The 26,560-nt window shown below is 39.4% G+C and overlaps 1 protein-coding gene across 3 annotated transcripts in view; it reads right to left on the bottom strand.

Moving 5' to 3' along the window:
• Positions 1-24,928, bottom strand: part of LOC310892157 (E3 SUMO-protein ligase RanBP2-like) — a 43,583-nt gene extending 18,655 nt beyond the window's left edge. For all 3 annotated transcript variants that reach the window (XM_083819538.1, XM_083819539.1, XM_083819537.1), the window contains exons 1-23: positions 24,628-24,928; positions 22,458-22,525; positions 21,844-21,955; positions 20,711-20,863; positions 19,620-19,850; positions 19,100-19,245; positions 17,595-17,787; positions 16,960-17,050; positions 15,883-16,092; positions 14,410-14,588; positions 14,136-14,311; positions 13,732-13,855; positions 13,224-13,385; positions 12,691-12,828; positions 12,448-12,594; positions 11,820-12,002; positions 11,650-11,733; positions 11,008-11,143; positions 10,749-10,846; positions 7,145-10,205; positions 2,525-2,689; positions 1,564-1,668; positions 593-657 (exon numbers count right to left, since the gene is read on the bottom strand). In XM_083819538.1, the coding sequence (XP_083675664.1) occupies positions 593-657; positions 1,564-1,668; positions 2,525-2,689; positions 7,145-10,205; positions 10,749-10,846; positions 11,008-11,143; positions 11,650-11,733; positions 11,820-12,002; positions 12,448-12,594; positions 12,691-12,828; positions 13,224-13,385; positions 13,732-13,855; positions 14,136-14,311; positions 14,410-14,588; positions 15,883-16,092; positions 16,960-17,050; positions 17,595-17,787; positions 19,100-19,245; positions 19,620-19,850; positions 20,711-20,863; positions 21,844-21,955; positions 22,458-22,525; positions 24,628-24,702 (6,102 nt within the window). In that variant the 5' untranslated portion in view covers positions 24,703-24,928. The remainder of the gene's footprint in view (positions 1-592; positions 658-1,563; positions 1,669-2,524; positions 2,690-7,144; positions 10,206-10,748; positions 10,847-11,007; positions 11,144-11,649; positions 11,734-11,819; positions 12,003-12,447; positions 12,595-12,690; positions 12,829-13,223; positions 13,386-13,731; positions 13,856-14,135; positions 14,312-14,409; positions 14,589-15,882; positions 16,093-16,959; positions 17,051-17,594; positions 17,788-19,099; positions 19,246-19,619; positions 19,851-20,710; positions 20,864-21,843; positions 21,956-22,457; positions 22,526-24,627) is intronic.
• Between the last annotated feature and the right edge of the window lie 1,632 nt (positions 24,929-26,560).

Raw genomic sequence — 26,560 nt, 5'->3', positions numbered from 1 at the left:
GCATCTATGCAACTATGCCTCCTAGAGACAACATAGGTGGCAACAAATTCTACTGAAATTAAGGTGGGTTCAATCTGGAAACAACTAGAAACCAGGGGCCCACACTAGATGAAATTAAAGATGGCCACCTCAATTCGCATTAAAAAAAAGTTGTAAACAGCTAGGGAAAAAAATTGTTATTGGAAGCTTTCTGACAGTTTTCTTAATTTCTTTCCTGACGCTTACCACACATTGGACACTAACTTTACAAGAGACCCAAGTACCTCTGAAGCAGTATGCTTCCACAAAGATGCAATTTCTCTTTGAAATCTCTCTGAAATCAATTAATTCTTGCATACATGTTCAGAGGGACATTACTAGCCAAAGCTGTTTATATTAGGAAAACAGCTGCACCTCCTTTCTCTCCCTGAGAAACTTCAGATCTGAACCTCAGTTCCAGTGTCAAAGACTTGAGGCACAGTCAGAGGATTCAAATAACTTTTCCCCAATACATGTTTTATTCCCCACAAAGCGAAAAGTATCAGGTCTTACGAGTGTGAAAATACTTCTACAAATTCAATGACAAAAAGTTGTATAGAGATTTAGTTCATACTTTAGCGTTTTCAGCAGTAACACATTCTCCTTCAGTTTTCAAGTCAGTTTTGCCTGTGATGTCTCCTGCAAAGAATAAAAATTAATAGAAAAGAGCTGGTAAGGCAGCTGACTACTGAGGTAATTTTGGGCAACTATGTTATCAAATAACACCGTGATACACGGGACAACGTAAAGTACGACTTCAGGAACTTTTCAAATAGCATCATTATTGAAAGAGCGGAAGGGTAATTCCGCTCAGGGTGGCTAAAGAATTGTCATTTTGCAATACCTGGTTTTCTATTGCTATCAGAGAGTTTCCAAGCAACAATGTGAAGTTCAATCTTGCAACTGCCACTACTGCTAGCTTCCTTCAACATTTACTTATATTTCTGATAGCCCAATATCTACCACCTCTTTCTAGCACATAGAACCACACATCCTCAAAAAACAGACCTCCTTTGTTACAGTATCTATCCAGATACCCACTTATGCAACACTAAAGTTAGAGGCACTTCCAAAATAACCATTAGCATGAAAACAAGCAAATTATCTTCTGCACTTGTATTATTACTACAGAGACCAAGTACTTTTTTCCTTATTGAACAGCATTAACTCACATGCTTATAATCTAAGTCTACTATCAGCAGAATTAAACATTCAGAGCTGTAGACAAGTTGTTTTTTTTTTCTTTTGGTCTTTCAAAGGCATCTTGCAAAGCTCAGCTCTTCGTATTCAGAAGAAAGGCAGGAGTTTCCAGGTAAGAAGACAGTTTGATGTTCTTGTTTAAAGGCCCTCTAAAATGTTCTTTTCATTCAGGTACCACTTACTGATAACAATTCAACATACTGAGGTTAAAGATGCATTTTAAGCTGCAGCTTTTCTGATTCCAGTGCAAGTGTTCCTAAAACTATCTCAGGAAAAATCAAATTAACCTCAGAGCCCGGGTGTCCTCTAGATTTAGAGCTTAAATCTCAGTATAAAAAAAGTTACCTGTTGTGTTTTCAGGCATATCTTTTGCAGAACCCTGCAATTTCCTTTTCTTTTCTTGATAGAGTCTTCCATTAAGGTTCTTAACAGCTGTTTCATAGTCTTCATCTTAAGTATAGGAAACAAATGTAAGTTCTCAGGCATCGTCCAAGTACAGAGAAGTCTGTTAAGCCCTTCAGACTCACAAGCCTAGCAAGCACACACAACTTCTGCTAATGTTTAAGTTTCACTCACCAGCAAGTAAGCCTTCACTTCCTATTTTGCATGTGTGTGCTTTGGTGCACTCTTGACTCTTTTTCAGTCTAGATGTGTGGCATGGGTTTCATGCTTTCAGAAAATCTATTTCTTATTAATTTTATTAAGAGTACCACTAAACACAATTGGGAAGGGAGATGGAAGATCTTTTGTATAAAATCAAGCAAGCCTAGATCTTTGTGGGAGGCTGCTCATCATCTCTTATTTCCTGTTCAGTGAAACGCTTCAGAACTGCAATTTAACCAATTGCTACTGAGTAAGTTAAGAGGAATTTAGTTGTATACAACTAGAGTTGATGTAAAATATTCAGTTTCTCTGTTAAGAATTTGCTTTAGAATAAAGAGAAACCAGTCTACCATTTATGGAACCTGAGCATTTTTATTTTTGATAAAGGCTGCCTACCACTTGACTCTCAAAATACTTAGAGATACGCCTCTTGCTCGAATATTTATGTAGTCTTACCTAACCAACTACATTAGCAATGAGTCAGAGCACCCATATAGCACCAATGCAAATTCCTTTTTGTCATTCCTGGCCCTCCCTTGTTCTGTCCTGAAGACTCAAATGTACATCTTTGGCACAAACGAAGATAACACAAACATTACCGCCCATCAGTCCAAACTAGTATTAGAGCGTCTATTGGTTTTAATAGTATTATACCCTTTCCCAACAAAAAGGCAACACAAAGATCAATTTTGACACTCCTTACCATCATCCTCCTCACTCACGTATCCAGGCTTATTCTTATAGCAGAAGAATGTTGAAGGTAGTTTAAGAAAGCCAGCAAGAGCTCTCTGCTCAGGGGTAGGTGTTAACTCGTAAACAATTATAACCTCATCAGTTGGAAGATCATCTTCTGGCACTGTCTTCTCAGCTTTGTACAGAAAATGAACAAAGCATTAAAACTAAATTAGTTTAGAACAGGCAGCAACATTAGTCCAACACTGCCATTATTACAGAGCTGACTTAATTCTTAGGTGGTTAGAAACATACATATTCGGAGCCTACATATTTTTATTCAACCACAGGAAACAACAGTTAAAGTTACAGAATGCTAGGACAAAGCATGCTAGAACTTAATAATTTCTGAACTGCATGCCGAACTACGACCTGTTCTATTGCCTTTGAAATTCAAGCCTCAGATCAGTATCAAACCTGCATTTTTATATTGTTAGAAGGATTATTTATGTCCTTACACCAAAGGAAATAAGATTATGGAAAAAGAGCCATATAGGTGTCATCCAGAGAGGTGGAGAGGAAAAATGCAGGACTGAAAAAGAAAACGTAAAGCCACCTACAGCAACATGTACTATTGAATTGCTTCAAGTGTTTGAAGTTCCAGAAAATATTAAATAGCAACTGAGCAGGACTTATTTCAAATTAGTTAATAAAAAGCTCAAATTTCCCATAAGTAATCTCAACTTAATTACCATAGCAGCTGCTGCTGAAACTTTTAGTGTTTTAAGAGTAATCTCATAGCTTCACGTTACTGGAATAACAAAATACTGCTATCAGCGTAAAGTTTAACTAGCTTTCCCAGCAAGGACAAATACTATTGCTGATTTTATTATACAATTTCTTCTGCTCTCTCCTTCAACATCAAATTGCCTATTCCACTTTCACTGAATAAACACTAATAATCGAAGGTTAAAGCTAATAATCTCACATCTTTATGCATAATAGAATAGAAGCAAAGAGGAAGGATGCATCAGTTTAAGGGTCACATGTGGAGTTCCTTTCACTTGTTTTTGTTTAGAGGGGTAATTTACAAAGTAAAGGCTTAAGAGAAACACATTGGTTAACTATTAATAAGAATTACCCCATAAGCACATCAATATCCATATATCATCTGTTTCCAAGAATCATTTGATTGCTTTAATAAGTCAGCCCACTTGATAACACAATAACATACTGCACTAGAGGTCTGCACTAAGATAGTCAGCAGAATTTGAAGTGGGCTCTCAAAAGCTCACTGTTCTTTTCATAATAAAATATTCGCCAGCTTTGTGGCACAACGTAGTCAAGGTGGAACCTAAAGCTTCAGCTAGGAATTAATCAGTTCCTGAGGAACACTGATTTTCCTGCTCAAGCATTTTGACATTCATTTCTGCAAAAAGAGACAGGGAGAGAAGATAAATTTAGTGTTCCTAGACATGCCCCGATACTCTGGCACAACTGACATATTAAAATAAAGCTGCTTTTTAAAAGTAGCTTTCCCATTTGTATCTTCCAGCAGAGTAAAAGCAACCTAAGTAGTACTAGAATAAAAGCAGCATTCGAAGTTCTAAGCCCCAGTTCAATTATAAGTGCTTTTGCAGTGTTGCCTGCTCCACATTTGTCCCAGCTGATTAACTTCTAATCAAGGGGAGTCAATCACTTCAGGTTCCTAATATAGCATAGAGAGAAGCTCAAACTCATAGCCAGCAGTCTTATCTCAATAGCTCTTCTGAGCCTGTATAAAGTAAATGCAGTACTGTGTTACAAAGGTAGGCAGGTATGCTGCCTGCTAGCACATGCTTTATTCATTCAGATTAGTTAAGCAAGTGTCTCACTTTGGTTGAGTAAATATAAAAACTGAATAAAACAAACGTCAAGAAGTCAGTTCAGATCAATACACAGGTAAAGTTCTTCACACGTTGATCAAACACTGATTACAATCCCAGCAATCCAAACATCCACTTGAAGTGACAGAACACTTGAGCAACAGAAAGGATTACAATGTGCATTTGCCCTCAGAATATGAAGACTGAGCGAGATGTTCATGGGATCACTTAAATCAGTTTCTACTCAGCCTCTCCACAAGAAAGTTAACTTTGCTTATTTAAAATTGCTGCAAACAGATTAAATGTATTTTCACAGGCTGCGATGAAAACAGTGCCATGCACACATACAGTATATTCCTAAAAGGCTGTTGATTTTGGGATGATACAGCTTTCTACTCGGGGAAAAAAATCCACACAGTTGTTAGTATATGGAAGGAACAGAAAGAGCAATACCGCGCACAACAGTTGGAAGCAGTTTCACTGATGTATTACATTTTTGCTTTTATTTCGTCTTTGATATAAAGATCATGTAGATGTAAATATCTAGCTAGTCACAATAATTGTTTTGTCCCCCCATACATATCAGCGAGTATCTGCTAAATATAAAAATACTGAAGTTTAAAACTTAACACATGCAATTGACTTAACTATGAATTAAAATTGTTAAAATACTTGAGAAAAGCTCATGAGAAGAGCCAAAGAAAAAGCTAAGAAAAAACTAGTTGTTTCGCACCTCAATGGAAAATGACTTATGAGGTTAAATTTCTTTTGAACATTGCCCTAGCAAAACTCAGAAACCATTCCCTGAAAGATGTTCCCCATGAGAAACTCAAATTATATTTATGTAGACTTGAAAAGCTAATTCGGACAGGACTTAAAGTCATTTGCTATTAAGCCAGTCAGAGCTCAAAACCAAAACCTACACTGAAGGTAACACCAACTGTAAATAAAGCAAGGTATATAACCATACCCTAGTTATCAGGAAAGCAGAAATGAAGAACTGTCTGAAGTACCAGAAAGGCATATGATTTTTTATTTCATTTCTTTAAAACACCTTCCCTGTTCCCAATATAAAAACAAAATGAATTCAAGGCAGCAAGAGTTCTTGCATTTATGCATTAGCTCAGAATGCTAATTCACTTTATTTTATGGACATTCAATGATGAAAATGAAATCAAATTATTAATAGACTCGTGGATGCCTAAAAACACAGAACATTTGACTCTCAATCAGATATGCAGAAGGTGGACATGAGTTCAGCGTTTGAATAAGAATAGCTTCTCTAGAAATACTAAGCTGGAAAAACGGTGTTTGAAATGACTTTGACAGTTTTTAACAGTCTAAGACACTAACTTTAGAAGACTATCTTGTGCAAGCTACAATAAAAATTTGTTTTTGAAAATTAAACTGCTCTTGCATAACTGCACTAGCTTGAGTATGCTTCCAGCAAGCCTAACTTAGGAGAAGTACTGTTTTTAACATCTTATGATGACACAATCAAGCTGTAAGGTGTAATTTTGGTTAAGGGTTCTGCATGTAAACAAGATGGTTACATCAGCAAAAGCTTTTTGGCTAGCTAAGGTGGACTTCGTATTATACATGAAGCACGTACATGTAAACAGTAGCTAAATTTGGCTCTCTCATCTCTGCCTACGCCTTGTTTTTAAAATTGCAGAAGTTAACATTGATAATAAGGAAACTGAATTAAGCATTTCCAGCACATAACTTGAATATATTTTAAGTTTTACTAGTTAACATGTCTAGAAATCTTCAAGCATATTTCACTGAAGTGGAAGACCTCAGGTGGGAAGAGAGTCACACTTTAAAAATAAAAAAAAGAATATAATTCCTTTACTAAAAGAGAATTTTATAGATGCAGCGTGTGTGTGTTCAGTAAAACTGTGAAGTGCAAGGCAGGTTTCTAAATACCCTTAAAAAGTAAGGCAAACAACAGCCAAAAGCATAAAAAAAGACCATCCATCGTGCTCACACATCAAAGGCATTCTCTTACCTGACAAATACAGTAGTCAGACACAGAATTTTAAGTACTCTCTTCCAGCACGCATGTTAATTGTAAGGATTACTAAGCCAACTGCTGTGCTACAGTTGGGTTACTGTCCATGCCTGCTAAAGTGTTTTTATCACACATTCAGTGCAGCGTGTAAATACCTTTACTGTCAGGTTGCAAGGAAGGTGTGCTTGTCCAAAAGGCCATTGGATTAGATTTAAAAAGGCTAAAATTAAATCCTAAAAAATAAATTGTTTGGATGTAAGTGTTTAACTGTACTTTTAAAGAGGGGAAAACACACTTACCTATGCTTTGGAAGCATTCTGTAGTTATGTGTCACAGTAGGAAAATTCATGTTTAATGCTATACTAGCTTACCGTACTCACCTGAATAAACTGTAGCTAACATCTCTGCCACCACACTTTATTATACTTTAGTTAAGAAACAGTTTGTCTTCATAAATCTGAGACTAGTATGCAAATTATATACTATCATCTGGTTAAACAGTCTTGCAATGGTAGGAAGCAGTGCATGAAATCAAAGAGAAGTACCATACCATTAAAATGCTAGTGTGGTGGTTTTACCCTGCTGGGCAGCTAACCCACCACAACCCCTCCCCTCACTCCCCCCTCCTCAAAAGAAGGGGAGAGAAGAAAGTATGCTGGAAAGAAAAAGAGATATATTATTGAGACAAAAAAAGTTATGTGAGTAGCATTAAGAGATGACTGCTTAGTAAGTTGCATAGCTGAAAAAAATTATTAGTTCAAAGGACGCTCACCTTTTTCCACAATTCTAAATGAGAAGTTGGCGGGCCCATCATGTGTCGAAGTAGCCAAGTTGCATGCCTTGCTGTCTTGAGGCTTCTGCAGTGCACTGGAGCTTCTTGGTCCAGCTACTTCCTTCTGCGATGCTGGAATATTGCCTTCGCCTTTTCTTGGAGAATTAAAGCTGAACCCAAAGAGAGAACCAGTGGCCGAAGTATTTCCAAATGTGAATGTCTTTGACTTTTCATTACTGAAAATGCTCTTGACAGATTCAGATCCGAATACGAACTTCGGAGGAGAAACCACTGTTTTTGTCGGCGTTTCAGATGTGCTCGACACCTCTGAGGCCTCTACAGTTACCTCAGAAGTATCATCGCCATGGCTGAGGTCGGTTCTTTCTCTAGTAGTTTCTTCCAGTACAGCTACAGCATTTTTGCCACATGGAGATTCTTTTGGTGTATTGGCACGAGAATAAAGAGGTGTTATCAGTGTTCCTTTCTCTTGGGCATTCTTTGCTTCATCAAAAATCTGCTTAAATGAGTCTGCCACGTCTTGCTGTTTGAATCGCACAGCTAGAAGCTCGACTTTCCGTTCTCCATCTGCAAAGTTTTCATCATCATTTTTTAAGAAGCCAGCTGCACACTCTTTGGATGGATCATCTTTCTTAGTGGCATTTTTGCTAGGTTCCTGTATGGTAAATTTAAATCCACTTGGAGGCACTGACATGGAAAAGTTAAATCCTTCCTTTGCAGACTTCACTTCAGAATCAGCAGGAATTTGAAACGTAAATGCTGGTGTCTTGCCTTGCTCGGCATGACCTAACTTAAAGCCTTTTCCTAAGAAATCACACTTAAAACCTGTTCCTAGTTGTCCTTTGGCAGGTTCAGATAATTTACTTTTCAAATCAGAAGTAGATGTTGATGAAGCATCACTAACAGAATTACCAGATGGATTTGGTGTTTGACAAGCTACACAGGCTGGTGAAGAACCTTCATTCCTTACAAAACAAGTATTACAATCCCACTGACCTTCCTTTTTAGCAAAAAGCTCCGCAAATGTATTCTTCTGTGGCTTAGTTGCAGTTGCATCAGCAACAGAACTGAAGCTGGTAGCAGGAAGTGCCTGAGCAGTAGACACAGGCACATTTGGTTGACTTTGTGATTTAGGATTCTGGCAAGAATGAGAGTTTTCATCATTGGATTCATTTTGGACTAGGCCTACAGAGCAGTCCCACTGACCTTTTTTAGAAAAAGGAGTTCCTAAGTCATTTTGAATGGTTTTTGGAGCATCTAATACAAATTTAAAAGAAACTTGAGGAGATGCTTCTGTATTCATTTTGCTTGGATTCTGGGAGGCAACAGGTTCATTTCTCACAGAACGGATGCTGCCATCCAACTGACCTTCCTTTTTAGCAAAGGCAGATCCAAGTTTGTCCTGCACAGTGTTACCGGTGGCTTTGAAACTTGGAGCAGATTCAGTTGATGGGGTGCCATGTGTTTGCCACGCATCTGCATTTGGGCTTTGGCACGATACACAATTCTTTGCAGTTGCTTCATTTGGAACTAAGCATACCTTACATTCCCATTGATCCTTCTTCAGGAGTGACTGTCCAAACCCACCAGAAGAAAAGGTTTCCTGAGCTTCCTTTCTGAATGAGAAAGTTGGAAGGGCAGATGCAGTTGGAACAGATTTAAGACTGACTTTGTTACCAGGTTCACTGGTCACTCCATCTTCTGGAAACTGAAATACAGAGTTCAGGGTCCCTGAGGTCGATCCATTAGACTTCTTGATATCCTGACTTGTCGTTTCTTTTGCAGTAGTCTCACTAGTCTGAGCCACAGATGTGTCAACATTTGATCCTAGGGTTTTTAGGATGTTCTGTGACTCCTCAAACTTACTTTTGAAAAGCATTGCTTCCTCTGGTGTTTTAAACCGAATTGCAAGCTGTTCTGGTTTTGGCAACTCGTCTGCATAATCCAAAGCATGCCATACAAATGACCTGTCCGATCCAGCATTTGGAGTTAATTTCATATCAGTATTTATGTAGTGATTTGCACAGATTTTCAGTACTTGGTCCCGTCTCATTAAGAGACGGAATTTGCCAGATACTTTATGCTTCAGTATTTTCACATTTCCAATACCCCTTTCTTTCCATTCCTTAGATTCTGCATCAAAACGGAACAGTTTGGCTCTGTTACAGAAGAATTCTTCTTCATCTTCCTCACCTGTCTTTACTTCAATCTTGTCAGGAAGGGGCACCACTGGATCAAAATGAGGACCATCATCATTCTCATCTCCGAGGGTGCTTCCTCCCTCTGTTTCATGACTTTTATTGGCCAAATCAGAAGTTGAAGTCATAAATAAAGACTTGCTTGGTTCTTGGAAACTAAACATATCACTCCTCTCAAAAGCCAAGTTTTTACGTGCATTCTGTGCCATGCCTTCTGTAAAAGGGATGCCTGAAATATGTTTATTACCGAAGTTGAATACATTTCTTTGACCAGTTGGGTGGCTGTTAACTGGTTTTTGCTCAGCGTATCTATCATCTTGTAAAGGTTTATCAGATGTCAGAAGACCCAAAAGGCTTTCACTGCTGTTAAAAACTGCATTAGCAGGCTGTGTTGTAGCTTGAGGAGAAGAAAAGGTAAAGTCTCCATCATTAGACTTGAAGTTAGTGTTGAATTTAAAAGTTGTTGGTTGACTTGACTGTGCTGGTGTTGGCAGACGTGTTTTTGACCCTTCTACTGTTCCTGGCTGTCCAAATTTAGATTTTGGAAATTCTATCATTTTTGATTCTGCAGATTTTAAAGCTGTTGGTGTGACTGAAGGCTTTGTGAAATAGCCAGGTCCAGGTAGCTGTGGATTTGTGCTTGCCTGTGGAACACTGTAATTATAGTAATCACCAGCCCCACGAGGAGAAATGATCCCAGGACCATCAAAACGCAAAGATGTGCCATATAGGTCTTGGGGAAACACACAAGCAGAAGTGTTTTGCAGAGGTGGTGTATGGATTGTTTGTTGATAAGCATATATATGTTGCTGAGGTGCAAGTCTGTTCATGCCATAGACAGGTGCCTAAAGAAATAGCGGAAGGCAATTACTTTTCTTGTTATGGTGACAGAACAAGGTATTACTATGCTAGAGCCCACGCAGACATGCACTCTTAAAAACAGTGCGTGTTTTAAAGTTAGTTTAGACTTTAACTTATGAGATTGCCTTAAACTGATTATTTTAAATCTTGAATGGCATCTGAAAACAAGCACTGAAGAGGAGCAAAATATGAATGGGCTCTTTGGTGTTTTTGAGGCTCTTTTTTTTTGATAAGCAAAATTCTCCTTTCCTATACTACTTTTGGGAAAAAAATTAAGTGCCATCACACATACCCAGTAGGGGACACGCACTAACACATTTACAGACCAGTTTTGCTGGCCGCTCTGCCTGATCCCCACGTTACAAAGAAAAAGCAGAAAGATCAACCATCAGCTACCTCCATTTTAACAAATGCTATCTGTGGAATGCAGTAACTTTCAACTACAAGCAGTCATTCAAGACAAGAATCAAAATCACTCTTTTCTATAGACCAGTAGGAACAGATTGAACGGATACATTCATCCTTACCTTTGTTGGTGTTACATTGGTCGCAGCAGTTCTGAGAAGATACTGAGAGTTATAGGCAGGTGACTGGCTATAGTAAACAGATGGGCCAGTAGTAGCAACTGAAAATGAACACCAGAAGAGTTTATATCCTTTTTTGTAGTTTTGAATGGATTTTCCCGAGATCAGTTTTAGTTATGAACCTTAAAATATTTCTGCAATATTTTAACGAGTCTACCTCAGTTTAGCTAAGTGTTTAATTAAGATTTCAGCAACAACTTACCTGTTAATGGAGCTTCATGAAGATTTTGTGCTCTCTGATAGCTCTCTGACAAAATATCTGTTCCATAGATTTCACCAGGCCAACGAGATGATACATTCGAGTTGGAATTGTTGTGTTTCATTTTTTGCATCTCATTCTATTAAGACAGTGTTTCAATTAAGAGAATGTAAGTGTATAACACTGGTATTTGTAGAAGAAAGCATAAGGAGCGATACCTACCCTAATTACAATCATGTTCAAACTCTGAAAAAAAAATCAAGAGGTGGCTGTTGGAATAATCCAAGATCTGTTCATGCTATACAGCATGCTGGGAGTGTTTTCTAAAGCCAGAAATAAAAGTCCCAGAACCAACTGGATGATACCCAAGCTGATGATAGCAGAACTCTTTCTGCACACACAGTCCTTGGAAGGGTTGCCTCCATACCCCTGCCTGAGTCCTGAATTGGGGTTTTTAGGCAACAAGTTTTACTCTTGCACTCATTTTAGGTAGATGTTTACAAAGATATTTTCACTGAGTTATGTGGTAGCATGAACTAATGTTAGCTTGCTAGGCTAGGATCAGAGTCCTTACTATAACAACAAGATGAGCTGATCTGCATTGAACATGGTGACAAAATTGTTTAACTTTACAAAGTCGTTTACCTTTAAAGCTTCCACTTGCTGACAGATCATTTGAAGTATAGATCTGTGATCTTCTGCCCACTGAGGGGGATTTTTAGGAGAAAACTGGGGAGCAGAAGAAAAGTTCATTTAACCTATTGAATTTTTATTCAAACATAACACTTCCCTAAAATAATAACTGGCTAATGTACCTTGTAGCTCTTAGATGGTGAGACAGAGAAGTTATTAGACAGTGAAGTGGAATATTTCACTTCTGAATCTACAGCTGGTGACAGGTCATTTCCGAAGGCAAGACTTGCCTCTTCATCATTCTCTCCGAGTTCCTGAATCACTGCGTCCAACATTTCCCTCACAGTTTCAACAGATACCGGCAGCTAGAAAGTTATTGGAAATGCAAGTCATGATTGCATTCTTCCTCAGAGAAGGAGACTACGTTCTGATCAGAAATACTGTTTTTTCAGCAAAGCTCCAAATCAAAGTTAATGTAGGAGAACAATTCATGTAAGCTTTAAATTTTATTTGGAAACTGTTAACCTCTGTAAGAAAATAATGGGCAAAAGCTATTTGTTGGCAAAGAAGCTGTCAACCACAGAGTAGTCAGAACACTGCACGATCTGGTATCTTACAGAAGTTTCCCAGAATGTACTAGCCCACTAGAGTTATGCAGGTTATTTGTCATGTGGGAAAAAATAAGTTTAGCTTGCCTTTAAGTAAAGTCTGGTCTAAAAAATCTGACTTGAATGCAAATGGTTTCATTTTAAAATAGTAACATAAACCAATGCATCTCTCGAAACAAGCTTTTAAGCAAGAATTACTTACTTTCTCAGTTACTGACACATCAGAGGAGCTTTCGTCTAAGATCTTCATTAGATAATGCTTGCTTTTAAAAAGATAGACTTTGTGTTCTTCTTGTTCTTCTAGCATCATGGCATCATTCTCAATCTCCTCTGCCTTTCTTTGGAAGATCTAACAATATGCACATTAATTAGAATCAGTCAGAATGCAAGTGAAGAAAACAAGTGAAGAAAAAGCATTTGCGGGTAATGAAATTTATGAACTTACTATAGCAAGATTCCAGTATGAAACGACATTCTTAATAGCTTCAAATGCTAACAAAGCATCATCAGTTCTGCCATCAACTGCATCCAATGTTGCAAATGCTATACGTGCCTCTTCTTCATAGACTGTAACCTGCGAGACCTACAAAGCAAAAGACGAGTCATACTTAACTCGATACTTGGAACAGAAAGTGCATGTGAACGCCACTAAATAATCAGGCAGGCGGAGGTTAATGATATTACTAATTTTTTATTCCTGTAATACAAGGAAAACACTTTTTAAAGAAAGTTGGTAGTAAGGGAGTTCAGTGTCTTCCAATCAAATAGAGTTTTAAAATTAAAAATAAAGTTATAAGGAGAGATTCCCCTGCCTTTAATCAGACATGCAGTTACTACCAAGTATCACTGTTAATGATATTATATTAGTAACACCATAGAGCCGTAGAATGCAAGAAAACCCCAACCAACATACACACACACAATAAATTTTTGTGATATAATCCCTCTTACTTCAATTTTAGATTAATCAATCTGTACCTGGATGTCAAGTCTACGGAAATGTTTGAAGAGAGGATCAGTAGGTTCAGGAATACTTCTCTTCTTTTTGACTACTTCCAGCATAATCAAGACTCTCTTCCAGTAGTAAACACTTCGTCCAATGTATTCCTTCTGGTCATAAAAGGAGTTAAGGCTAATACCCTGTTGAAGAAAAGGGAATAAAAGCAGGTCATCTCAACAAATTCAAACCCATTGCTATTCATACATATTGTTCTCTGAAGCAATTAGTATCTTCTCTAATACTTGTGACAAACCTCAGGCGACCTCTCTACAGAGCTATGTAACATACAGGTAGAAAATACCACTACAGTTAAAAGTAGCATTAAGAGAGTAGTGAGGGATAGAGAACTCACTAGGGCGACTATAGCAAGTAACTTATCTGGCAAAATTAACCACAGTTCTCTCATCTGATTTTATCTACTGTTTAGTTCACAAAATAAGAGAAAAAACATCAGATTATACATATTTTAAAATAATTTTAGCTTACGGTTTTTTGCAGTGTTTTTGCCCAATATATAATTAAGGCAGGTTGAAGGCCATGTTTATCCAGTGCTCGCAGAGTACTTATTCCATGCTGTACTACAAGCCTCGGTTTTACTGATGTTTCTGGCCTACATATCAGAAGAAATATTCCACAGTTAGTATTCTTTTTTTTTTTCATCTTTTTTAGTCCTAACCTACATCTAGCTTAAAAATGCATTATTAGAAATGAAAACCCCATTTTTAGAAAGTTCTTAAGTGTCTCAAGCCCCTCCAGCAGTAAGACTTCAATGTCCAAAATACATCAAGAAAAATGAATTTTACACACAATCTATGGGGATCAATTCATGACACCCTTGCAGAAGCTACTAAAAACTCGTTTCGAATATTTCCAAACTTAAAAAGCCTTACATTATTTTTCTGTGCGTAATAGTACGAACGGCATCCCACCAGGCTCTTTGCTTTTCAGTATAGAGCTGCTTGCACACTGCCAATGGTAAGAACTGAGGCTGATGTGCACTGTAGTGAGCGTTAAACTTCTCTTGCAATTCTAAGTTGCTAGTGAATACCACTCCAAGCAGAAATACCTGTTTTTGTAAAAATAAAAGATAAATAAATAAAAAGTATTAGATACCAAAACTCTTAAATTGTATAGTACATTTAAGAACATGGAAAATTTACTTACTTCAAGGTCTAACAGGCAAATGGATTCAGGAGCATCTGTCTCTAGTCTTGATGTTTCTTGGGGCAAGTGAAAAAGTTGTTTTAGCCATCTGCGCACTGGGGGTAACACTGACATTAAGATCCACTGCAAACAAAGCCACACGAGGTGCTGGAGACTACCACGGTGCATTCGAACAGCACCTATGCAAAAACAAAGTTGTAGGAAGTTAATATCTGCATCCTAGTTAGGAAGACTAACATCTGATCGAAGCCGGGTTTCGTTATATGAAAAGTAGAGTTTTAGTATATATATCACACTGAAGGAGCTTCCTAGCAATCTCTTCCCATCTTTTTGCCTCCATCTAAGTTGGAAATAAGCATTTTAAAAGTAAGATGTAGCATTCTTGAAGTGATTTTGGCATCTATTTATATTATATAAATAGCTTTCGAAGAAGCAGCATCTACTTCATAGGAGTGCACAAGCCAAATGTATTAATACTTTAGCTTTTCTGTCAAAGCAAAGAATGGAGATAACATTTCCACTGAAGTACATAAGAATTTTAAATTTTAAACTCTTCATTTTGAGGCAGCAGGTTAAACTAATGCATTAAACAGAAGTACTGCAGCTTTTCTAGTTCTGTAATGCTCGTGAAATCTCTATCTTCAGCAATGTTAAATGTTAAAATAGCTTGAACACTTAATTTCTAACTTAAAGCCAGACTTTTTTTTGCAATTATGTTTTTGCACTTATTTCTTTAACAGGGAAAATCTTTAGCCTGCATGCAACATGCACAGACCTTCGTTGTTTTAAAATACATAACAAAAAACACTACAAATAAACTGCTTATGAGAGGTTGTGGTAGTATAAGCTTTATTTTAGCTATTTAAGATAAAGGACTGTAAGCCTTATTGTCTAAAATTACTTAACAGAGAGTTAGGTAGTACACAGAAAAGATTTAACAGCCTAAAAGTTTCTAAAAATTATCAGCTAGGTAAAAAAACTACTAGTACTCTAACCTTGTTACACCAAAATTCAAAGCCAGACTTCATCATCAAGTCAAGTTCAAAAATAAGAAGTTTTTACTAGTTTGCAATTCTTCCTAAAGTTACCTTATTTTTGTGCCCGTAACCTGTATTCATAGGTTACATAGGAAGAGAGACCTGCCTTCCCATTGACACTTATCGATGTACAAATACAAAGAACTAAACAGGCAGCAGCAAATGAAAATGGATCAGAACAGACTAGAAAACACAGAAAGGATAGAAGTAGGGAAGTATGTGACAAATTCTTAAGAACCAGGCATAACAATACTGCTTCTCAGCAACATGTTACAGCATAAATTGAAACTCCTTACGTATCACTCTTTTGGAGTAATTAGGGCAACACTGAACAGCTAGTATGGCTGTCTCTTACTGCAATATGAAGTATTTCTAGAAGACTCTCTGGTACAGACAGTCATGTTTATGCTGAGTTTCAGAAAGTAACACCTCTTACCAAGATCGTATTTATGAAGTTCCTCTTGCACTGGTGCTTGCATACTGACATTTCCAATATCATCCGTACCAAGGAAAGACCTCTCTCTGGAAGCTCCATTCTCAAAGAGACAACCAAACAGCACAGATGAACCGCTTTTGTTTGCAAAAGATTCCACAACCTCTTTCAGGAAGTCTTCTTTGCCATGGCTCAATTTCAGCAGCATATGACCTAGAAGACAAAAATATCACTTCACATAGATAAACAGTGAACTTAATCAAGGAAAGTAGTATTTGATACAGTGGGCTGTTCTTGCTACGGAAGGCTGAGAATCAAGATTTCCCCTTATGAAACCCACAAATTGGTAAGTTATATTCTCCCTGTAATTAGGTCAGTGTTTCAGCACATAGGCTTTCCAAGCCTTTAGTGACACCAGTCCCAAGGCATTTGTTTTCCTGGACAACTGGATTTACAAAGACTTTTTTTTTTTAAATTATTGTTCTAGGGGCATTGCAACTGTATTCAAAAATAAGCAGCTGTAATACAAGTTGGAGTTGATCTTATCAAAATCCATTCTGGAACAATTCAACCTGATGTTTACTGTTCTGTTGTTTTTTCTTGTTTGTTTTCATCTAGGGGCTATAGAGCATGTAGATTGAAAGCCTGCCTAAGCTTAGCAACAGAAACAGCAAACCTGATGAACAAATAAGGGAATGGAAAGGATGGAGCAACAATAGTATTTTATGCTTGGGCTAACAATACTTGTAAACTTGTAAAATAGAATCAGCAGGCAGAAAGCATTTTCAGATTAGGAAATGCTAAAAAGTTCAATTCTACCTCAGTGTCCTTGAGATAAAAAGAAGAAAAAGCTCACTTGAAAAGAAAGAATGAAGTCTACCACCATGCTGAAGAGAAGGAAGAAAACATTAGATGTCAGGATCAAACTACTGTTTTGCATTTCATATGGAGTCAGAATCCAGAGAGTATTATTGCATTTCAAGACACAAAGTGTATTCTTTAACAAGAGTTACTTGATTCTTAAAGTAGCTATTCATAAGACTGAAACGTAACTAAGGGATTTTAATTATTTTTCATTACCAGACTGGCTTTTCCGATCACAGGCCAACATTTCCAGGGTATCTTGTCCAGTATGCTCCTCTTTTATTAGGTTTGACTTTGGTTTAGGAACCTGGTGAAGAATTGTTATAGCTTCTTTACTATACAAAGCAGATCACTTAAATTAGTCTCAAAAATTAGGAAACAAGCACAAGAAAACTTAAGAAAAAGAGCATCAATTCTGAAGGTACTATATAACACATCCCTTGAAAAATATGAGGTGGGCAACTGTATCTTTTGCAAATAGCACACAATAGCACACCTTTTTAGTTCTGCTGTCTACGCAAGAATAAGGGAGTTACTCAGTTCATCCTCTTCCCTCCCTACACCAATAAATTTACTATTCATTATGTTTTCAGCTGTATTGCAGAAAAGAACAGACTGTGGGAAATACACTCATTAGCCTTTAAGAGTCAATTTACTTTTGACAAGAAAAGCAGTTGATGATACACTTTTATTCTAGTGATGCCATTTGAAATCTTTTAAAGAATTGTGGAATAATAAGATTTGGTGAGGAGGGAGTCTTACAAACACTAGTTAATTTTCAGAATACAAATGTTTAACAGAGCATTCCAAGAACTGCATCAACTAAAGGCATACACTGAAAAACAACTTACCTGGAAACTTATCATGTAACACAGTGCTGCCAGTTCACACGCCTCTTTCCACTGTGCCTCACTGTGCTGAGCCATTTTCAGTAGCAAAGTTCCAGCATGCATGTATAACTGTCCTTTCACTTCGATGAAGGTATGAGACAACTCGTCAGTCCCACTCACATAGGTTTTCACTGAGTGAAGCACACCATCAAGACTAAAATGTAGAAAAGACTCATTCTGAGCAAAGTCCTGGTAAAAGCTATAGCACGTTTGGGGACAACGTTATTTAACTGTGAATCAAGTAACTTGATGAGTCAACTAGAAGGCAGAATAACCGTCTCAAACTCCCAAAGCTCTCAACTTTGTTTATTGAAGTAAAATTCACTTCACTTACCAAAAGGACAGACCAAAATACAGTTAGACTGGTTCTTCCAAATAAGAGGTACCGCAGCAATCTGAATAGCTGCAGGCCAGTAAATAGTCTCCACTCAGGAGTGGCTTTCCAATAAACAGTCAACACTTTCAGTAACCTGACAAAACTATAATAGCTGTTAGCGTTGCCATGATCTAGAAGTGCTTCAGATCTAGGTACCCTGAAGGACTCTAACGAAATGTTAGAAGAACAACCACACGTTTATGGTCAATGTTCGGGGGGGGACATATTTGGACATTACCTATTCCTCAACCATTGCCTGTATTGCTTCATATACTCATTCAAGAAGAGCAGACTGAAGAACATTGTTTTAAAAAAGGTAACAATCATCACTTAAGCGAGAAACAAAGCTATGTCAATAGAAGTTAGTGACAAAGGGAATCACAGAATTGTAGGGGTTGGAAGGGACCCCGAGAGATCATTGAGCCCAACCCCCCTGCCAAAGCAGGTTCCCTCAAGCAAATTGCACAGGTAGGCGTCCAGATGGGTCTTGAATATCTCCAGAGAAGGTAAAAGAAAGAAGAGAAGGTAGATCTAAGGGAACATGGCTCTTCACCAACAAATTGGCTACAAACATTGTTTTGTACTACTTCAGCTGTGACACAGATGGTACGCCTTGAAACCAGCTAGCCCTGAAACACTATCCAGTTTTCTCTGAAGGTGAATGTTCTTACTGCAGGCAGCTTCCTCCCTTCCAATTATATTATATGCCTAAAATTCTTCATTATTTCAACATGTGTTGTGTTAACTTGACCAGGACAAAGCTGATATACAAGCATCTGGGAAATTTTAATGAGATAGTTGCTGAGGTACAGAACATTCTCTTACTGAATGGCAAAAAGGTAATTGACCCAAGATAATATTGGGTCTTCCCCATGGTTATGTGCTGACTACTCAAACAAGGCTTATAGCTTGGGGCTCAAGCCTATTAGGAACCTTTCTTTATTCTAAAACAGAGAGTCTCCTCTCCCATCCACAAACTGGTTACACAGTGAAATTGAAGCCTGGTAGATGTTCTGTGACCTAGAAAAATACATGCAATTCATAGAGGTTTTTTTGTTTTGCTTTAAATACAGAAAAGGTAAAACTATACCTTTTGAGTGCGCCTCTGCATTCTTGAACATCTCTAGAAGATAGCATCACTTTAAGAAAGCTGCAATAGGCCAGCAGATAGTCTTTCTTGATAGTTCTCCAATTACTTTTATCAGACTCCAAGTCTTGTACAGATTCCAGATATTCCTAAAGAAGAAGGTTCAGAGGATAAGGAACAGTCATCCTTCCATAAAGGCAAAGACAGTACTTCTCCAAAACAAATCACTATCATTTACTGCATAATCTATTTCCACTACTGAGACATTCACCAACAGCAAAATTCCAGGGAACTATTTGCCTGAACAGTTTGGTCCCTGAAATTAGAAACTAAACAACTCTGTAACATTTAACTCTAGGAAGGAAACTCCAAGGAAGTACTTTGTAATTTGAGTGGTTTCACTAATTTGCATTTGAAGGAGTTAAATCACTTGAGAAATAGCTGTCAGTGTAATGAACTAAGAGACACAAGCTAGTTTAAATGATATGGAAGATTATCACAATATCAAAATATGATTACACACCTCAAATGTCTCTATGACACAGGAGCACCATTCCAAGCTCGACTGCAAAGGTATTTTCTTCTTTGCCTCCTGACAATGGAAAACAGCGTCTCTCAGCCTATTATTTGAGCGGTACAGTGCAACAAGTCTGATGTTAACGTAGATATCATCTGGTCTTGCATAGAGCTCTGCTTGAATAAGGTCAAAAAGTTGATTCCATCCATCTTCACCTTTACAATCCAGCAACTGCTCCTATTGAACATGAAGGCAACACGTTAATATTTCGTCTTGCATGTGGGCCTTTTCAACAACTGCATTAAGAGACAATTCTCTTGCCTCCACCACACAGACTACATTACTTAAACTATTAAAGCTGAAAAGCTTCCAGTTATTACAAAGTTTGAAGAAATACTCAAACATTTAAAATACAAAAAAAACACAACAATTTGCCTCTTATGGATGGTATGTTCAGCTTGTGAAACCATTTGCTTCAAAGACAGCATACCCTGACACAGAATAGCCTGTCTGAAACAAGCATCTTAAGACTAGGTGTCATTGCTGCTGTGCTACACAAAACTAATACCTGTGCAAAAGTGAGATTGTGTGACTGAAGGCATTTACACAGTAATTGAGAATTAGAGCGTTCCTTACTTTATGCTGTTTTTAATCCAAATTAAAAAAACAAAAAAGCAGCGTAGAGAGCAAGGAAGTCTGAGTTCTCAGGCCTGCCACCTTCCTGCCAGTCACACAATAAATAGAGAACTGCCTACCTAGTCTTAACTTTTTGGATGTGACTACTAACATGATTTCCCTGCATTTTTGAAGACTGTCAACCCTGAAACCTTGAGAAGCGTATGAGAGCCTGCAGCTGCAGTTTTCTTGAAAGCTAGACAGAAGTGTCAAACAGCAAAGAAATTAACATTTCTTTAAATAGAAGAATAAATTCTAGAAGAATTAAATCTAAAGAATATTAATTCCATTAGATTTAATACTCAAGATTCTAAAATAATTTAGCCAGGAAGTTTTACATGAGATGACACGGGAAAAGTGCTCCAGTCAGATACTAGAAGCTTCTTTAAGTCACAGAACAGAGGTTGGAAATTGGCATTTACCTTCAACTTGTAAACAGCAGGGCTTCCAGGAAACACCTTAGCAGCTTTTTCAACCCAGTATTTTGTTCTTTCATCAGTGATGTCATTATTGCACAGTAACTCCGCTATCTTCAGCACTAGATCTTTCTGTGCTGGGTTCAAATCCACAGAGCGCTAGTTTTCCCCATGCACACACACGGAAAAAAAGTCAGGAAAAAAAGGTAACTTGATCTTGCAATCCACACAGAACAGGAAAGAATTACACCACTCGTTGAAAAGACACAGGTATTCAAATTAGACAGATCTATTAGTAAATACTTTCTGAATACATTAAGAAAGACCTCAGTTTCTAAACTTATCACTAGTTTACAGCACCCAGATACATCTGCTGCAACTCAAAAGAGCAAAAATTCAGAAAAGAAAAGATTTAGAAGAGCAAAAATGCAAAAGCCAGCTATTCTGCCCCTACCACCAGCTATACGCAGGCAGCTGGACTCTTAAGTACCTTTAGTCTAACTCCATATGGACACTTTTGAAGAAAGATATAATTAAGTCACACACTAAGACAAGCTGGGATGTATTGGCAGCAAAACTGTTGAGCACATCCTCTCCCTCCCTAAAACCTGAACAAAGGCATTCTGATGGTGAATTTCTCATTGGGCAAGCATATAAATGTAAATTATGTTTGCCCTGCCCCATCTCACTCCCCCCCCCGCCCCCAAACCCAAACAAAACCCAAAAAAAAGCAATAAATACAAACAACTAGAAAACACCCTAGGTCTAGTCTTCCAGTAGCAACTAGATTACTGCTGTCATCAGAGCCCCTGCTAGGGAATTCGACAGCAGTCACAGATCCTTAGTCCAAAGGGCAACGTACGATATGGAAAGAATTTAATAGCAGGTAGCACGAAGACCCAGTCTAGGTCACAAAAGAATCAACTTAAAAAAAATACTGCTGAAGCAAATCATGTCAAATGAAGAATCCCCTCTGCAGTACATCATATACGCATTTGGCAACGGAAAGCATACATATTACACTTTTTCCACAAATATGTTTTCTTTTATGCATTTAAGAAATGTCCAGAACTGCATGATTTTAAAAGTCCCTTTGCAATGGATTAAAGCAGGACATTGGAGGTCAGTGGAGTGTTTACCTTGTAACATCCAAAAGCCTTTTCAGTGTTGCCCTCAGCTTCATAAATTTGTCCAAGAAATCTGTGTGCTTTCGGATCTCTCTCTTGCACACTGAGGTATGTATACATGTACCTACAGAACAGGAAAAAAAAAAGGATCAATATTCCTCAATAATATGAGTCTCTCTGTCCTCCCCCCCAGCCTCCATAGAACTGAAGCAGGAATTTAACATGTGACACAGGAAATGCAGTCATGGTTGGTTCTAGATACCTGGTCTGGACCTTAAAGTACAGAACAACATTATTTTTACATGTACAGATGCTACTTATTTGCCAGCAAGTATTGGTGTTTATTAAAAAAAGAAACTCTAACTGTAATAACTTCACAGAAACTGTAATAACTTCATAATACAGTGGAATAAAAGCCATTTCAAACGGTAAGTTTTTCAATATCACATAGATATTTATCTAAGTTGCTGTTTTATAAAGATTTAAACAGCATCTGATACCCATGTCTACTGCTACCTTAAAGCAGCATGATAGTGATCTTGATTTCTCCAGTCTACTTCATATTCATTTAGCTTTTCTATTATGCTTTAGAGAACAGAATAACAGCATACATCAACGTGTGTTACCTTTTAGCAAGATCATACTCTTTGACGTCAAAATACAGCTTAGCAAAAAGGAATCCTTTCAACGATTTCTGAAGGGGAAAACACACGACAAGCACATTTTAGACGTACAACACTTTTAAAGTAATTGAATAGGAAGACCCTTCTAATACTTTTGAGAGACTGAATTTGATAACTAGTTATCAGCTCCAGTCCGTTCCTCATATCCAAAGCTTTGTTTTTGAAAGATGTGGGATTTGGAAAACAATGTTTTTCCAGTAACCGGCGAAGGCTACTAACGTGAAATTGAGGTTACTGGTGAAGCAAGCAACAAGCCTTAATACTTGTAACAGCTCATAAACACTTCTGACTAAAGAGTGTAGAAGAATGGAGTCAGCTACATTTAACGTACAGTTTTTTTTTCCCCAATGTAACAAGGTTGCAAAACGAATCCCTAAATCTGATAGACTAAACAAGAAGATGCTATTTAGTCCTGCTCTAGTACATGTCACATACAACTGTTTAAATATAGGTAGACAATGCTTTCTCCTCAACTAAGAAATCCCACTTACTCTCAGTTTATATACAAAATGCATTGATGCATTAATTTATTTCTGATGTTACCAGTCTGAGATAACTTGAACACACTTGTTCTGGGGATGAAAGGTGAAAGGTATTTATGGAGGAATAAAACAGGGAAACGAAAGTGGAAAAAAAAGGCAAAACAGAAGACTGAGCAAGCAAGAGGGCAAGATGGCAGAAGCACGGGCAGGAGGAAATGAGTCAAAGGAATGAGCTATGAAACTACAAAGTCACAAGCAAAAACTTCAAGGTAGAAGCTAGATAACATGTATTTAAAATCTGAGCTCCCAACATCAGATCAAAAGCAGGTTTTGTTTGTGAACTCCAAAATACTGGAGGTAGTTAGGTCTACGGTGCAAAACGTTAAACAACTGTCTACATTCTAAACACACTCAAACTGCCAGTCTTCACCCCTCTCCCACCCTGAAGTTATCTACGTAAAACTTTAAAAAGTGAATTTAAATGAAAGCAGGCCTCCTAGTCTTCAGTCCATATTTTCAGGTATCACAAAGACGCACTGACATGCCAGAGTGGAGTCAAACTTGACACCTTGTATACAGGGATGAAAAGAAACCTCAAAATAAACGCTTGCAGCCTTGTAAGACCCTTCCCTCTGAAATCAACACAACAAGGAAACCAGTAACTATTTCCACCGTGGACTGTGCGACACAGTCAGTTGTAAACATCGCTCAAAAGTCAAAACTAAATGCATCCAGTGGCCTTGAGCACAAGAAAAGGAGAGGAAATGTTTTTTGTTGAGTCCACCAGAAATATCAAAACTGTGGAAAAGTATCTGTGAGTCTGGCAGCGATGCACTTGACACCGTCTAATCTAAACAGCACCCAAGTCGAATAAACAAAGTCACAGGACAATTTTGTTGCTGTTGGGAAAGGCACAAACGATGGTGTACACAGGCCCTGCATGCAGTCCCTAACGTATAATGGTTAGCTCGGGCACATTCAGGCTGCTAAATATTCTGCCTCTGCGATAAAACCAATTCAGAGCAGCAGAACGGCATCTTTCAGGATTAGGGCCCCATGAATTGCATCAGTCGGCTGAGACCTGCGTAGCATTTTCCAGCTATAATAGGAACGCTTGGAGTTTTTCACCCCTGTGCCCGGCTAGTGACAGAGAGCAGAGCCGTTTTCTCCCGGCTCTCCCTCCCTCGACGCTGCCGCTTCACGAAGCGGCCGCCCAGAAATATTAACCGCGCCGCACGTAAAGGAAACTGAAAGTTTAAGGCGGCGTGCTGCCTATCTGTGAGTTCAGTTTCTGAAGGGAAGTAACGCCGGGAAGTTAGGAACCAGGGGCCCACAAACCCGAACGGCTCTGTAACTCCCGGCGGGCTCCTCCTACAGCAAACCCAGGGCTCACCGGCCGGAGGAAAGACCCGCGACGTTTCCCGTGAGGAAACCCCTTTTCCCTCGCACCGGCCTCGAGGAAAACCCTGCTAAAAACCCCCTCCCGTCCGTGAAGCGCCGCGGGGCAGGGGTAGCCCCAACCCCCCCCCCCCCCGAAGCCGGCCACCCCAACCCCAACCCTCAGCCAAGCCAACCGGGGCCCCGGCCGCCTCTCCCCCCCGGGCCAAGGGAAACGGCGACGCCTCACTCACCTCTCTCAGCGAAGGCGCAGCGGCCTGCAAGGTGGCGACATAGCGCTCCACCTCGGCCTTGCTGCGCCTCAACATGGCGGCCGCGGCGGCGCCGAGCCCGGCCGGGCTCTGCTCCGCGCCGCGCCGCTCCCGGCGGGGGCACCCGCCGCGTAGCGCGTACGCCCCACCTTGGGCACGCTGCGCACGCTGCGCACGCTACATACGTTCCCGCGCGCCCCTGCGGCGCCCGCCCTGCGGAGGGTGCGCAGGAGCCGCCGCGCGTTACGCAAACTTCCCCCCGCGCGCCCCACGGCGCCCGCCCCCCGTGAACGCGCAGAAGCTGTCGCCACAGTGAGGGGCGGGGCGCTGGGTGGGGCCACCCCGCCTGCAGCGCATGCGCGGGGCTGGCGGCCGGCCGCTGGGGGCGGTCGTTGGGGTTCCGTGACGGGGCGTTAGGAAATGAGTTTGGAAATGGCCCTTCAGAAATCAGCTGGGAGCAGCTGTTAAGATGAGCAGGCTGCAAAGCTTGAGACAGGAGGTTTAAACTATTTTTATTATTATTTTTTTTTAAGCCGTAAGGCAGTTGCCCCATGGCTTAATTCCCAGCAGGAGCCCGCTTGCTGGAGGTGCCCAGCTCACTTTTCTGCAAGTTCCAGTCACTTTGGTCAAAATGTGGCCACTGGGCTGTCCCTGAGTCGTGTGATACCTCTGTGAATATCTCTTCATTAAAAATTCATCCCCTTCTCAGTCTCTAGCAACCCATTGACATACACAAGTTTCCTGCTACACCTAAGCACTACCGACATCTCCACAACTCCTACCATCTTTGCAGGAAAAATCAAGTATCCACCTTGTTTCTGTAAGGAGATCAGCAGCAGCCACCTAACACCCTAACCCTAGTTAACCAGAGTTAACCCTCTCTTTTATTATTTGCTCTATTAATGGTGATTTCTTTACACATTGGCTCTAATTCCATAAGAAGAATTAGCGTGTTTTTTTTTTCCCTCTGCTTTTTAAATGACTGGGGTTACAAGCAGTTTGTCAACACCTGCCAGGCTGAGGATTAGAAGTCTTAGCGCTGGTGCAGAGGAGAATCCGAGAGCTGGCTTGGGAGTCACTGGAGGAAATTTTTGCTTTTCATCATGGGGAGGCGTGTGAAATTGCCTTCATACAGACAAGGTCGAGTGCCTTGACGCTGGTCGGCATCTCTGTGGAATTAGCACCACGTTGTCCCCAGTGGTTGCAACACCAGGAAGGTAGCCCACCAGACAGGCCAGCAGTTGACCGGCTCTAGTGCTAACCTTGCAACCAGACCATACTCAGCTTGGCTCACTACACATCTTGATACCTTGGTAGGAACTGAGCTCAGGATTTGCCACTGCTGGAGGCAGAAAGGCTTTAGGCTCAGCTCCTTCCCCCTACAGCTACATCCATTGGGCTTTCTGAAGCGCTCCCTACTGTTATTCTAAGCAGGAGCTTCAAAAGGAATCTCTCTTGCTCATGCATGATTGATCCCATGCAGTAAAAAGGGGGCAAAGCTGAGGCATCCGTTCCTAAATCCCAGGCCCACAGCCTCCTTTGAGAGACCTAGTAGGGGTCAAGGTTCAAAAAAACAGTAATAAACTCAGCCTCTTTAAAGAAAGCACGTCCAGCTATGTGAAATATTTATAATACTGACAGACCAGGAAGTAAGCTTCAGCACTAGACCTGTAATTGTCCAGGTTAATTGTCTAATTGCTAGCTCCCTCCCTGTTTTGCACTGCTTTTAATAATGCTCTTGATGACAAAATCCATGGGTATTATTTCAATGATAGTTCACTCCAAAGACAGCTCCCAAGGGAGCAGTGTGAATTTGGGCAACCCTCCACTGGAGAGAGGGCTCCAATAATAAGAATAGAAGAAAAAAAAAAAAAACACCTGGAGGGTGATTAAACACTGTGACATACTGCCTACA

Source organism: Anser anser (assembly GCF_964211835.1).
Source record: "Anser anser genome assembly, chromosome: 1".
NCBI classification, from domain to species: Eukaryota; Metazoa; Chordata; class Aves; order Anseriformes; family Anatidae; genus Anser; species Anser anser.
The sequence above is the reverse complement of the archived record's forward strand: the minus strand, read 5'-3'. Positions and strand labels throughout refer to the sequence as shown.